The sequence below is a fragment of the Cyprinodon variegatus genome, unplaced genomic scaffold, assembly GCF_000732505.1.
Source record: "Cyprinodon variegatus isolate N-32 unplaced genomic scaffold, C_variegatus-1.0 Scaffold134, whole genome shotgun sequence".
NCBI classification, from domain to species: domain Eukaryota; kingdom Metazoa; phylum Chordata; class Actinopteri; order Cyprinodontiformes; family Cyprinodontidae; genus Cyprinodon; species Cyprinodon variegatus.
In genome coordinates, this window is record NW_015150587.1 from 608,452 (window position 1) to 624,211 (window position 15,760).

At 38.2% G+C, this 15,760-nt stretch overlaps 1 protein-coding gene across 4 annotated transcripts; it reads right to left on the reverse strand.

The window, feature by feature from the left end:
- On the reverse strand, positions 1-12,396 carry alpk2 (alpha kinase 2). 4 transcript variants are annotated; one of them, XM_015376434.1, is made up of 12 exons: positions 12,309-12,396; positions 8,017-9,746; positions 6,635-6,737; positions 5,351-6,547; positions 5,112-5,259; positions 4,029-4,156; positions 3,892-3,936; positions 3,495-3,793; positions 2,441-2,529; positions 2,137-2,354; positions 2,000-2,048; positions 1-1,926 (listed from the first exon to the last, which is right to left on the reverse strand). In XM_015376434.1, exons 2-12 carry the CDS (start codon positions 9,604-9,606, stop codon positions 1,719-1,721), a joined length of 4,074 nt encoding a protein of 1,357 aa, XP_015231920.1. In that variant the 5' UTR covers positions 9,607-9,746; positions 12,309-12,396; the 3' UTR covers positions 1-1,718. The 4 variants fall into 4 exon arrangements, with proteins under 4 accessions (XP_015231920.1, XP_015231919.1, XP_015231918.1 ...); XM_015376433.1 differs by having other exon boundaries at positions 5,351-6,490; positions 6,578-6,737; XM_015376432.1 differs by having other exon boundaries at positions 3,495-3,790; positions 5,351-6,737.
- Between the last annotated feature and the right edge of the window lie 3,364 nt (positions 12,397-15,760).

A 15,760-nucleotide genomic window follows, 5' to 3' on the forward strand; every position in this document is an offset into this window, starting at 1 on the left:
TATTGACTCTTCAGCATCATAATTATTCTATTATGGAAAAAGTAGTCATAAATTCCTTTAGAGATTTGCAAGCAGTAACAAAATGTTGACCGTACACGTTTGTAGCTTTGCTCATTTATATAAGTTAGAAAAGGATTATGAACATCTACAGGCTCCTAGGTTTTATTAATCTGGATTAATCCAGATTTTTGTGATGGTAAAAATAAATAATTTTGCACATTTTTAACCATTAATCTTTCATAAATCCAGCAAATAAAAAAAAAGTTCTTTAGATGGTAAAATTTGAATATAATCTTAAATTTGAATTTAATTATTCTGTAGGACAAATTTTGGTTAAGCATTTATATCCTGGGCTAAACAAACAATAAAATCTAACTTATGAATACAAATGTGAAAAATAAGGGATTAAACTAAAATGTGAAAAATAAAACAGCTGAAATAACCTGGTCACATAAGAGTGCACACACTTCAAATAATACTTTGCTAACGCACCTTTTTTATTTGTCTGTCAGCATGCCACATCAGGTTTTCTGTCATATTTAACTCTAGTGGGGTGAATACAAAAATAAAGGTGTATCCATGCAAAGCTACTAAGATTCAGGTTAGTAACTACCTGGAATTTGAAACCATTCATCACTTCATCCAACATGATAAACAGGTTCATACAAAGAATACTAACCACAAAGCATAATGCCACCACCACTGTGCTTCACTTTGAGAAGTGAGTTCTTTTATAGCAACCCTGTTCAACTTTTTACAATCCTTTTCTATCTTTCTTTAATGCCATTTTCTTGTTTGCTTTGTCATTGTTTATATTCACTGTATCTGATGGTAAATTGGATTAAATGCCAAAATAAAATCATAAGGTTCTTTAAAATTGGTTGTTTTAATGCTTTGACACTTATGCAACCAGCTTTTTTTTTTAACCTCAAATGTTAAGAAGGTATGTCACTACAAACATGGAAAATCATGTAACATGATTCAATATTGATACACTATTAGATCATTACATTTTAATGTTGACAGTAAATAGCAGAACTAATTAACATATTATAGTGGATTCATACAGAGCTTCTGTATCCATTACACTGAACACTTCAACCCTGTATAAATCCAGTAATCATATTCTAAAACCTATTTCAGATATTTCAAATGAACCCTACCTGAATTAAGTACTTTACAATATTAAACACACATTAATAAACTATTTCAAAAACATATTTCTTAAAAATAAAAGTATCAAGATTTTAGTCCAAGTTCCACCAAAGTAAGAGGTCGATCAATTTCTTTCAGCTTTGCCAATAGACAAATCAAAGAAATAAAAAGCACGCAGTTATACTGTCTAGTAAAACAAATTTTTTCCTAATAATTGAATAAGAGTTGGAAAATACAATAAAAAAGAAATGAAATAAATCCTTTGTAACCGATCCATAGCCAAGCAGTCTAAGACATGACAGTATATCACTGATTAAGTATTACCTAATATATCACAGGTTTTCAGAGAGTTTAGTCATAAAAACACCAGGATACAGGTAAGATTTGTAACAAGAAAAACATACAATGCTTCCTATTAACTGTTTTGATTAAAAAAGCAGGCTCCAATGGTATGGGAGTATCTTCTTTCAAAGTAAGTTGTCTTTTTAGTCCTTCTGCATCCTGCAACATCGAACTTGTTAATTTGCCAGAAACAGCGTCAAAGAGAGTGTAGAGACCTGATGTTATGACTTATTCTTCATTGTTGGCCCAAATGTCTTCTTTTTAGGGACAGTTGATGGTGGGGGTTTGGGTTTTGGAGCAGCAGGGACCTTTTTAGGTTTTGGCTGAAGGGGTTTCAGTCCCAGGATCTCACAATACTTGTTGCACTGGTGCAAAGCTTTGAACTGGTCAATGAAAGAGGTGGCACAGTTTCCTTTGAATCCCTTATACCTGCACAAATAATTCATATTAAGTCACCAGCATAGGTTAATTCATTTATTTAAAGAAAAAAATAAATACTCACCCTTTCTTACAAGTTGCTATTCCCACATCAGTAAGCTTCATGCCAACTCCTGAGAAGAAATCAGACAGATTTTAGCACTCACACTTTATGTTTTACCACACAGCTCTTTGCAGATGTTACCACCGGCCCTTCCTGACCTTGCATGTCAGTAACCAGCAGATTGCCCTCTGTGTTGTGGTACACCCAGTGCTGGAAAGCGCAGCATTTCTGCCCTGCCTCTGAGTCCCTTCTCATCACGTTGATCTCTTTACCGTCCTTCACCGAATACTTCACAAAGTCTCCTATTAGCTCCTCTTCTAGTGTTGCATAGGGGATGTCATTGGATGGACGGTGGACCAGGTAGATGGGAATGATCCTGGAGGGAAAATAAGACGTTGATGTTGGCTTACGTACAGTACGGATGTTATGGAAGAGTTAAACACTGGTAAACATAGCACTCACTCTGGGACGTCTCCGAAGGCTTCGACAGACTGAGCTGCTGATGTGTAAGCCTTTATGTACTCCCTTGCTGTGTTCTGAACCTGACACTCCTGCAGAATAAATAACCAACACTCACTTCCTGTATTACAATATCTCTATGGGACAGATCTGATTTGAAGCTTAATCTTTAATTTGCTTTGAATTTCATTCTTTAATGTTCCACACATAAATATTTGCATAAATTCAGATACAGTTTTACCCATGTATCTATGTATATGGTTGTCCAGTAAATGAGCACACACAGTGTTTCTACGCTAAAGCACATTTAAATACAGATCAATTCACAAGCTGAAAATACGTAATTTACCTAAATGCAAATGGGGGATGAATCTATGGCTTTCTATGCTTCTGAGTGCTTGGAAAAAAAAAAACTCAAGCACTCAGTGGTTGCATTTAACACCTAAAACACATTACTTTCTTGTGTGGCAGTAAATAAAATCAGGCAAAGTATCAGGGAGATAATAACTGCAGACTTCCACAAGTCTGATTCAATCTAGGATTGAATTTCTAAAATATTTAAGGGAAGTGGAAACTAGATCTACCCCAAAATCAAAGCTTATGAGGGGGCTGATTGAAGTATTATAAAATTTTCCTTCATTCAGACTGAGTGAGGTCTTATACCAACAAGGGCTGAAAGGCCACTCAGAGAGGAAGAGGCAATTCATCCAAATGAAGCCTGAATACAGTTTTTAAATGCAATCACAGACACAGCCCTATATGCAGACATATCCTGCAGTGTTGTAAGTATAATTACCATTTTATATGGTATTTATAATTATATATATCTATATATACAAAAATGTTCCAAACCAGACAGCCAAATTAGTAACAAAGTGACAGGAAGACACCCCTCCCCACCCAAAAATAATAATAATCAGTGAATATTTTGATGCACAGCATTACATATTTGAGTGCAAATCTATGACTACAGGGAATGACCTCATATTGTTCCTGTAATATGTTAACAGTGCTCCATTTATACTGGGCTTACTATACAAATATAACAATTGCTCACCTCTACAGCCAAATTGAAGTTCTTCTGAAGGATGTCATCATTGTTTTTGGTCCCATAGCTGATAGAGTTGTGCACCTTGAGAACGCATGAGTTTCCTGGAACTAACAGGGGAATCTGACCTGCCTTGAGCTTAGTCCGGAAAGCGCGCCGATGCATCCCCTCCCCAAAGTGAACCTTTTCAGTGAGGATGCTGATGGGGTGGTTCTCTCCAAAGTACTGATCCGACAAAAAATCCTCTTTGAACAAGAGTCTTGAGCAGTGGGCGTCCTCCTCTTCACTGCACAATTCTTCAGCCACAGCTGAGAGATAAAGATACACACAAACAACTTTAATTTAATGTAAACATTTTAACCTTTTCTTTAAATTAAATTTAAGATGGCCTTGGATTAATACTCACATGAAAGGAATTTTGGAGAAGCAGGTATGACAATCTCACTGAGAACTAAAATTCAAGGAGTGTTGAAAAAATTATACTTTCAACTTTTTTATTGATTTATTTTGCTTGAATCAGACATTTCTTTGCTTGTCTTTTACCTTCATACGTTAGCACGTAGTCCAGGTAGACTGAACCATGAGAGCAGCTTAGCTGACACACGTACTTGCCCAGGTCTTTATGGGTAGCATTGTTGATGATCAATGACACTCTGCTCTCATCTCCTGCACTTCAGAGACAAAGATTTCTTATTACCCAAGCAACTTAATGAGTGCATGTTCTCCTGCCAGCTCTACACATCATATTTAGATGTTTTTTGTTTTTTTTTTCAAATTTCTTTCAAGCATTTTGTTTTGTAATCCTGAGAGCATGCTTGTCCTTCCTCAGAGATAGGTGTCTGTTTCTGAACCAGAGTCATTTGCGTCTCTGGACTAAAGCAGCCACGGAACACTTTAGGAAAATGTAATTCTATTCACTGGAATGAGGAGTGGCAAAGAAGCTGGAATAGAAACAGAACATTACAAAAGTATTCATTACCATGCTAACTTAAAAAAAAGTTCCATGATAACTAAAAATTAATCCACATTTTATTTGGTTAGACAGCACGACATGGTCCGCAATTATAAGATGGAAAGGTCACAGTACATGGTTTAAAGCATTTCCTTCAAAGGTTTCTAAAAATAAAAAATAAAAATCCGTCACACAATTAATAACTAGAGCCTATGTGAGTTTAGTTGGTCATGGATAAAGTCGTGGAGAAATCTAATGGTTATAAAACAACCCGCCAAACTTGGAATATTTAATGGAGAAGAAAAAAGGTGAGGACACCAGGTGCCGATTGGTAAAACATGGTGGTGGTAGAATCATGCTATGGGAATACTTTTCTTTACCAAAAACAGGAAGGCACTAAATGATAACCTGTTAGGTGGTGCATAAAGGTTGAGACTGGGATGGTGGTTCACATTTCAGCACCACAAAAACCATAAATATACACTCACAGCTACAATAGAAAGATCTACGTTAGACTGAGTCCAGACATTATCCAATGGGAATCTTTGACAAAACACAAGAGGTGCTGATTTCCAACATTCAACGTTTTATGAAAGACAGATTTGTGTAAAATGGAAAAAATATGGAAAAAAGTCGAATTTTAAAATGTAGCCCTGTAAAATGACAGTAAATACCTTCTGTTAACCTGAGCCAGTGGTGTGGTGTCTCTGCTCCATGTTACAGTGTAGTCTGAGTGGACCCCAGCAAACTGACACCAGAGACACAGACTCTGAGGGTCTCCGCTCACTGACACTGCCTGGATGGACTCCACCACCTTTGGATCTGCAAAAATCAGGACACCACCATGATGAATAGAACAAGGCGTCAAAGACTGAGTGCTCTATTTTCACAGTGCTGGATGAGATCCCTTTACCTTCCTTTGGAGGGATCTTCTGTTTGACCACATCACTGTATGTTTTCTTCTGAGCAGCTGTGATCTCTGTCTGGGTCTCTTCCTCTTTTGCTCTTAATGAGGCATCTGCCTTTGGTAGTTTAGACTCCAAAACACTGAGAATCTTTCCAAATTTATCCCCTGACACACGTCGTTTTTTAACAACATCATCATTTGTGAGACGTGGAGCTTGCTGGGGCACCATATCATCTGGCTGTTGGGTTTTAGCTGCCTGTTTTACATCCTGCTGAGCTTTCCCACCTTTAATCCCAAGCTTGGTCTCAAACATATCAACCTTTCCTTTCGTAGTTTTTGCCTTTGCTCCATGTTCCAGATCAACGGATGCCTCTGCTTCTTGTTTACCTGCTGCTTTATGACCGTGTTTCTTCTTCTTCTTCCCGTGTGGCTTGCCTGTACCCTTTTCAGTTCCCACAATGTTCTCCATAGCAATTTCAGCCTCATTGACTTCAAGCCTATTGTTTTCAATAATATGATTTTCCCCTGTTGCTGGGGAGCTTTCTTGTTGTTTCCAGGTTTGCTGGTTGGAAATGTGCAGAGGTGTACTCTCTTGTTTTTTGGGAGCCTGTGCACCATGATGATTAAGAGCTGACTTCTCCTTTTTGGTGCGTGTTTTATCTGAGGAATTCTTGGAGGTTTTGTGAGGCATTTCCAGCTGACTTAGCTCAGATTCAGTGGTTGTAAAGATTGGTTCCGATATCCAGGGGACAAATGGATCGTTCAGATCTAAAGTGATGCAAGCAACACAATCTTTCTCTGATATGAAAAGATGGTCTCCAGGAAAAACGGTGAACCTCGCTAGGTCTCTGCTGTCGGCAGTCACAGAGAGGAACGGCCACACAGGCTCTTCAGGTTCTACCTCCTGTAGTTCATCTGGAGAGACTTTCTCAGCAGTGTTTATTATGTTCTGCGTTTTATGAATCAGCTCCTTGTGACCTTCCAAAAATTGCTCGTCGGTAATTCCACCCAGGGTCGGAAAGGTTGAGTAGTCTGGTACATGACAACAATCAATGCTGTCACTCAGGCAGGTTTCGGTGTAACTTTGATCTCCTTCCAAGCTGCTGTTTGTCTCACAGACGAGGGCAGAGTCGCCACTGACAGGATCTAAGCACATAATAAGCTCAGGACTATATGACTCCACCTTTCTTGCTCCAACTGAGTCTGAACAAATGTTAAAAGAGACATTTATACCTGAGTCCACACCTGGCTCGTTTGAATTTTTATGAATATCTGTAGAGAATACCCTACAATCTGTTTGACCCCGGTTTCCTTTAAAATGCTCCTCAGTCACAGAGCTCTGTTGGGAGAAGGTGTATTCACTTGGCAGTTTAAACAGGCTGTCTCCAAAACCCTGATGATGAAACAGACAAATGACAAGAAAATTCTTAGCTTTTTGGAACTTTAAACAATCATGTGTAAACATTTATCTGTTGCAAGATTATTCATACCAGTGTGTATTATTTTATGTTACTGCCACAAATTCCTGTATATTTTATGTATATTTTTCTGCATATGCCCCTCATATAATCTTTTTACAAATCTGAAAGTTATTATGTATTTTGCCAAATTTACTCTTATGCCCCTAAAACCCAGCCGCATCCAATTCTCTGTAGAAGTCATCTGAAATTAGAAAATAAAGCCAATATCTGCATTTTTTTTTCCTTTTCTCAATCCCTTTTATGTTTGAAAACATCAGTAAACAAACAGCATCATGGAGACCAAGGAACAGCAGATAATTAATTAGAAAGGCAGCCAAGATGCCCACAGTGACTCTGGAGGAGCTGCAGACATTTACAAATCAATCAAAATCTCTCTTTTTTTTTACACATCACAAATCCACTTTCCCAGGTAAACACTTACCTCTCCATAGAGCCACAATGTGAAAATTTAAAAAGCACAGGTATTCCATATGCAGCCTTGTGTAGAAGTCGTCCCCTCTGCTCTACATGACTGAGACATGCTTCAGCATTGCTCACTCTATTCTGAGTAAATGAAAACAGTCTTCTCCTCCCGAGGACCTCCAACCCTCCTGATCTTGTGTTTTCTAACTGAGACCTGGTCTGAACGTGTGCGTTTAAGGGTGCAAAAGACAGCTGGAAGTGGGCAGAGTCGTGTTTCAGTTCTCAGCTGTGCTCTCCTCTCAACCCATTCCCCTGACACACCACCGATGCATGCTATTATCAATGAACTGTCAGCTATTATTAGATGCCATTTATGTCTTCTTCTCAGCCCCCCTCCTGATCTTACAGTTCTTCTCACCTGTGAGGATATTAAGATATAAGGATAAAAAAAAAATCCAAATAATAGAGGTTAAAGGTTTAAATCCCAGTCAGGCTCAGTCTTGTACAGAGGGATGACTGACAGGCTAAAAGCATGGTAGCAATCACAAGGACAGGATGAAGAATGTCTCTTAACATTCTTGCTTTGTTTCCAAAATGTGTGATTGGTTTGTTCGTTGGCCAACAATGCAAAGCCGTTCTCTGTTGCCTCTGGTGTAAAGGTTGAATCTTTCCACCATCTCCAACACACGACCCACAGATACGGATAGATCCCCACATTTATTCTTATCAACCGGACCATGAATTTGTCTTAAGTTTATAATTCCACAAAACAATAAGACATAACCTTACCTCCTCAAGCACTACCTCTCTTTGTGTGTCCAGATCTACATCTTCTGTTATTTTTAACTCAATTGGATGGTCTTCTTTGCTGGAAAATAAATCTTGAGCAAATGATTTCAAATATCTATCAAACTGCGGTAGATCCAAACAACCTGAAGACACAGACCCAGCGTTGATTGTGACCTCCATCAGCTCAGCATTAGATTCTGCTCTCACAGAGAAAGAACCTGCTGATGAGTTTTCAGGAGCTGAGCATGAAGAGGGTTCTTCTGGATCTAGTTCTCCTTCGAATTTACCCAGAGATCTGACACCCTTGGTGCCTTCTCTTTTGCACAGTTTAGGTCTTGAAGCTTCAAGGCACAAAGAAAGACAGCTTTGTTCAGAAGAGACGGACCCCTCTGGGATATCTGAAGTCTTAAAAGGCTGATCCTGCACACCCATGGTTCTCTGTTTTTCCTCCTCCACCGTTACCCTTGGATCTTCTTGTAAAACCTCTGGTTCTCTGTGCGTGGTCACCTCCCGTAGTGCTTGTGTTAAAGCATCTATCTCGGCACCTATCTCTGCGAAGGCAGCCGTTATGTCTTCTGGTGGATCCTCAATAATCCCAGTCCAGTCTGAACGTGCACTAGCCCAGCTGTCTACAGATGACCACCTCTTGACTGGTGACCAGCCAATCCTCCTACTGTCACTGGGGTTGTAATCTGACTCTTGTAAGGAGTTGCTTATAGCTTGTTGATCCAAAACCTCCTTATCTTCTGCTTCCTCACCTGTCAGATACTGGCATGCGTCCAACCAGAGCTCAGTGGGGCTGTTGCTGTGCTGTCGTTGGAGCGTCAGAGCAGTGACCTCTGCTTTCTCTGGTCTCACATCATTTTCCAACATCCAGTCCACCTCCCAGGCATTCACAGCAGTTGCTCGTAACTCTTCACGTTGGCTCACGTCTGACACGTTGTTCTCTGAGGCCCGTTCCTCTCTAAATCCACTTTGACACCGTTTCTCAGTGGCTTCTAAATAACACATTGGATCATGTGCATCCCATTCCTGCACAGCCTTTCCTCCAGAGTGGGATACTGGCAAGTATTCAGGACTTGTAATCTTATGAGGATTTGCTGTGTGGGTGATGATAAAGTCCTGTGTCTCACTTTCAAAAATATAAAGATCTGACAGGGGTGCTGAAACCTCAACACTCTCTAAATTGTTGAATTCAGTAGTTCTCATTTTGTGCTCATGTGGAAGCAGAGATGTTTCTGGTCCTGCATAAAACTCTGTTGTGCTGGACAGGATAGGGATGAAGTCATTGCAAAGCTCAGGAACGGGAAATAATGCATCACTTTCTGGTTCCGACAGATCCAGACAACAAGGTCCCTTGGAAGCAGGCTTTTGTGAAGCCTCTGGGCAAAAGGAAATGCTGTGTGCTGAGTAGTTTGATCTATCACAGTCTGATAGTTTCTCCTCTGTGGTAATGTTAATTGTGTTATTCTCAGCGGTTTTGGACAGAGTCTCTGTACCCAGTTCATGTGCCAGAACTTCAGTTTGACCATCTGTGTGAGGTTCTGAAGATGGCAGAGAGTCATCTGTACAAAAAAGCGACAAATCCATCAGGTCTTCTGTGTGAATGTTGTGGGGGGGTCTTTCATCGAGCTGACCCCAACAGTCAAACTGGAGCAAAGTCCTGTGTAAATGAATGGATCTCTGTCGTTCTCTGGGCTATTCTCTCTTTGGACTCTGGCATTTAGCACCTGAAAAGGAACAAACGCTATTATTATTAAAATCTGTAAATACAATGTCCCACAGTTCCTGAGAAAAAGGCCTGCTACGTGTCTACCTCTGCTGCTCCTCAGTGAGACGTGTTGTTCTAAGTTGCAGAGACAGCTGTGTTTATTTCAGGGATTCTTAAGAGTCTTCTTGCAAACCTTATCAAAGGAAAGCCTTTCTCCTGTTATTACTTTGCTGATAAAAGCATGTGGTGTTATACAACAGCTGACAGTTCAGGTTTCCACACCCCACTTTTTCTTAAAAGCCCAACTGAAAGGTAAGAAATCTGTGTTTATCTGTATCCACTAAAATTAAGAGAATGATGAAATAATAACCAAAAGTAAATTTCACTAAAGCATGTATAAACACATTACAAAAAAATAGAAATCTAATAAGTAAGTCATTTTTTTCTTAAAATAAGTGCATTTTTTTCTTGAATTGAGGAGGTAAATGAGACGCTTTTCCAATGGAACAAGACAATTTACATCTAAAATGAGAAAAAACAACTGTCTTATTTCAAGTCCATATTATCTAAATATCTTATTTTAAAGAGTGAAAAAAACTCATTTCATTGGCAAATCATCTTATTTAACTGCTTAAATTAAGGCTAAATACACCTAATTTAAGAAATGTTAACTTATTTCTAGATCCTTTTTGCAGTGCAACAATGGTTAGCAGGGTGGTAGTGAGCAAATCTAAAATAAAAAAAAATAAAAATTATGATGCATTTTTTCATTGATTCTCCTCTGATTTGCAATGTATATTACATGAAAATCAAAAAACATGAATATCACTTGTTTTTATTAGATCAATTGATTCTTAGCATTAACCTGACATCATCCTTGCCACAGCTTGGCTAAGGTCAGACAACTATTACTGTAGAGTGCTAGTCTGCTACCAGCGTGCAAAAAACTGTAAGGAAAATGAGACTTTTTGGCTTACATACAATGTTGTATATGGTTGGAAAAAAAACAAAACAAAAAACAGGAAAAAAAAAAAAAAAAGGTCATACTGCAGACCTGCATCCCCACTGTGAAACATGACAGTGGAAGAATCATGCTGTAGTTTACCAGGGACATTCAATGGGGTTGGAGCTGACAGGGAGGTATGAAGCTATGCAAAGCAGTTCTAGGGGACAACCTATTAGAGCAGGGGTGGGCAATTCCAGTTCCTGAGGGCTGGTATCCTGCCACTTTTAGATGTGCTTTTTGTTCAACACACCTGAATAAAGTAAATAGATGATTGACAGAAACCTTAGTGAACTCACTGCACACTGCGGAGGTAACTCAGCCATTTAATTGAGGTGGGTTGGACCAATGATGGATCTAAGAATTGCAGGATACCAGCCCCCAGGAACTAAAATGACCCACCACTGTATTAGAGGCTGCAATATATCGACACTGAACATGCAAACAGATCAATAATGGCTTCAGATCTAGAATAAATTGAGCAATTTGTCTTTATTTTGTCTTAGTTAACAGAACTGTTTTACTCTTCCTCTCTGATGCTGTCATTATTGTCTCAGTGACTTGTTTCTTGTTTCTCAGTATTTCCAGTTTTCCTGATGCTTAGCTTAAATATAAATACACAAGAACCCTTTCTAACATTGAAAAATACTGGGGTTACTTTTAGCTACATCTGGTATTGAGTGTTTTTTTTCAGTCTCAACATCTTGTCTTAAAAGTTACATTAAATAAAGGGTCCAAACTGCTTTTGGAGTATGGGTCACATGTGGAGGGTGTTTATGAAGCATTGCCAAACGCAGTGGTTCCAAAACATTCACTCTGACATATAAGATGGAAGCTGGCGGCAGAGTTACTGGAAAAATAGCAGCTCATCTTCACTCCTGACCTGCATTTGTCAGATTTCAACCTCATAAAGGACGCCTGACTGGAGCTTTAAATGTTTACTGTGAAGCACACTCTACAAATACTGGATGCAAACTGCAAATATAAAAGCTTCTCAAGTCGATATGAGAAAAAACCTGCAGTTATTCCAACACTCAACCTGTCTGATGTTGAATTATAACATATAAGCCAGCTTATAATACTCTGTGAGTTCTAAATGCTTAACTAATGGTCTTTTTGAAAAAAAAAAACGAGATGCAAACTTCATTCATAAGCATTTCTATGCTTCACAAAACAGTTATGTCTGACATTTATTATTTTATTTAAATCAGAAAGTCTACACTGAAACTGAGCTGCAACTGACAGCAATTTCAATTTCAACTTCATATAAAATGTGTGCATGTTCCAGGTTTGAAATATAAAAGCTTAACCAAATGATATACGGTAAACTACAAACCAGCTCTCGAATCCACCACATAACAAGGGAAAGACTACACTATTATATTTCAGGTTTAAATGAGAAAGTGAAAGCTGATGCTTAATAAAATGTGAATCATGCAGCAGAGTGTTTGTTAAAACCAAAGAGACACAATCAAATGACAAGATACCTTGTAGCTCAATAATAGCTTATAAAACTATAACAATTAAAACACTTGTCTCATCTGCAGGGGGATTACCAGCTAAACAAATAGTACGTACCCATTTCATGGCCGTGCTGCAGAGGATATAGACCTATGATGTAGGACTTCAGTGAGAGATCAGGCAGAGCTGGCGGTCTTGGGGTGTGGGGCTATTTTTGAATGTTGTCCCCCACAAGTACAAAGTTAGTTACATGATATTGTGAACATGTGCTGATCCTGAACATTTAAAACCTGATATGAACACTTACAGACAGCTTCAGGGATGACCTAGTTTGGATGATGAATATCTGGATCAATTACTTTCAGAGCCTGGTACGTTTTTTACTACTGGGAGAGAAAATAGATAATAAATATGTAGCTAAATACCAAGGTCATGTTGGACTAAGGGCGTTTTAGAGTGCACATTTTTAAGTCTTGCCTAAGATTCTTGATTGGATTTAATGGGGTCTGGGAGATTTTCACTCTGAACGTGCTTTGATCTCAGTCATTTGCAGTTACTAAAGAGTGTTTTACTCTATCCATCTTTAAATCTACTCTGATCTCTCTGATATTGCTGAGGAATTTAATCAGCATAGCATAAAGTTGCCTTTTAGGATCCACCATTTTTCTTTTTTTTGTAATTGTTTTTTTTTTAATGTGTTCTTTTTTGTCATGTCTAAATAGATCATTTGTTTTTAGCTTCTAAATTGTTCAGTACTCTGTTTGAGATAATAATAATTAATAGATAATAAGCTCCTTTAGCAATTTTGGTTCATTAGTCCCCTCAGCTCAGTATTCCTGCTATGTACATGTCCTCCATGGCTGTTCCAAATTCCTCTGATTAACCTACCTGCGTTCCCTGGCATTTCTCACTCCTTTCTCGGTATATATAGTAGTATATATTCCCTTGTTAATATGCCTGTATTCCAGCTCCAGTTCTTCTAGTGTGAATTCTCTAAGATTTCTTTTTTAAAACCCCACCATGAAACCAAACGTTATTTGACCAATAACAGGCAGCTTTAAAGGCAGCTGAAGACACTTTTATTTAGGCAAGCATTTACTTAAAAGTATTTTTTATTGTTATAAGCTGTTCTTGTGTTATTTTGTATCCCTGTGAAGCACTTTGTGATTTTGATTTGGGAAAGGTGCTACATAAATAACATTTTACTTAATGAAAGCAGCCTAGTCGTACTCTGCAATAACATATTTTAATGACAGTTTCACACTCTGGTTTGATACAAGGTCTTCGGATTGAATTGTTGCACTCTGGGAGGTTATTACCTCCACCTAGGAGGTTACATTTGTAGGAATATATGTGTGTGTGTTTGTCTGTCTACAGGACAACTTGAAAACATATGGATGAATTTTAACATAATTTTTCACCAGAGGTGCACCTCATGCCAAGGAACAAGAGGGAAATTCGCTGATTGGTGGAGATCTGTGCTCTTAGAGTGCTTTTCTAGTTATATTAGTTCTGTGTTTTACAATAATTTTTGATCTGGTTGTTGGTAAACAAAGAACTTTTTGTGTATTCATCATCCCAAGACCACTTTAATGAAGGATGATATTGCGAATGCTTGCCATGACTAAACAAGGAATGGAGCTAAGCGAGTCAGGGGGGAAAAGAAGAAAAGTCCAAGATGCAAAGATGAGACTTTTTCTGTGTTGTGTGAGAGTCATGGGAAGAAGACTTTCTGACCTCCTTCTCATAACAATCACATTAAATTCACCAAAAGATTCTCTATTAGTTTAATCTTGCTGGGCACTCACTAATGGCTGCTTTTCAAATAGATGTTGATGTAAACAGACATCTTTTGGTAGGATAGCATTTGTACCATACTCTCACCATTTTCAAAACATTATATGGTCTGTCTCTGGATAAACACATCATTGAGCACAGATGCAGCAGATGAAGTAAGAACATAGAGGATAACCAGAACGACTTAGATCCTCCTCAAGGTAAAGCATCAAACTCAAAGTCCTATTACCTACACTAGAGGGACTAATTAAAATAAATTTTGTTGTATTCCCATCAACATAGTCAAGGAACAGGGACACAACAAAGGAGCAAAGAAAAAAAGGATTGAACATAGAGGAGGGACACTGACAAGGAGCAGAGCTCGGAAGGAACAAGTAATAAGGAAAAAGATAAAAGCAAAACAAAGGAGGTAAGATTAATCAGGTGAAAGTAAGAAACATCACAGAATCAAGGCAAGGAGCCGAGATATTAACAAACACAGGAGTTGTGCACATAAATACTGGAAAGAATCTAAAAAATAAATCTAAATGTACAAGAACACAATTGTGACAAAAAAACTCAAACTCGAATAAACAACTAGATAAAATTACCGGCAGGGAAATTATGACAAAAGAGAGAAGGAAAAAATATTAAACAGCCTAACATTGTAGGATAATGTAACTATTTCATAACATTGCTAACATTGTTTAATTCCTTAATTAACTGTGAAATATATGAGGAGGACTAAAAATTTTTTTTATTGAAACATTGTATAATGTACTGTAATGCGGCACTAACATAGTTTCACCACTCAATGATTCTTAGTATATCTTTATTAAAACAGTAAAGTCCCATTGAGATTAAAAACCTTTTTTTAATAGATAGATGAGCAGGATGTACAAAGTTTCTGCACCCTGAACACTTGTCAAAAAACAATGGTGTTTTTCTGAGGAGTAGGAGCAGCGTGACACTCACACAAACCATTAAAACTTCCTCCGTTGTGTAACGCTTATTTCCATACACCTGTTCTTGTTTTGCCGTCTAAATCTGCCAGGCAACCAATGAAATATTATTAGACTAAATTCGTCTTTGAGGAAGCTGTTAGTTCTAATCGACTTTGAAGTGAAACAAATGTGAGTGTTTTCCAAAAAAAAGGTCCAAATTGGAAGATTTGAATGAGTCCCCCATGAAATCTCATGCATCTTCAGCATGGTTTCCGCAAGAGTTGATGTGTCCTCGTGACTTCATGTCGTCATTAAATGGAAAGGATCCTGTTACCAAAGCAAGCTATATTTTTACACAGACTGGCCTCAGCCTGGCCTTTGCGCTGCTTTCCAAAACCCAAAGGCCAAGAACAGGTGGAAATCACACGAGGCACATATTTGTTTTGTGTTGATTAAAAAGAACTGAATGGAGCTTGAATGCCACAATAGCAGCAACAATAGAAAATGCACCTAGCAGGCAATGGATTTTTCTTTGTCATTATTTTAGGTAGAAATTTAACATATAACAGCTTTAAACTTTGGTAAAGCTTTGTTTCATATGCTTAATTTATCATGGTTTTATTCGATAGGTAAAAAAAACCCAAGCAGAAGTAGAAACATCCGCATTTCTTAGAGGCTGCTCAGCAGGTGTCAGCACAAAGCAATGCACAACAAAGCTCCTGCTCTACATTCGCTGTAACTGAGAAGCAAGTCTGCCATTGAGGCTATGTGTTTGATGTCACTTGTAACTAAGCCCTTAGTTATTCTCTCTACAGTTGAGTCAGTGTCTGGTGCATTAATATGTCACTT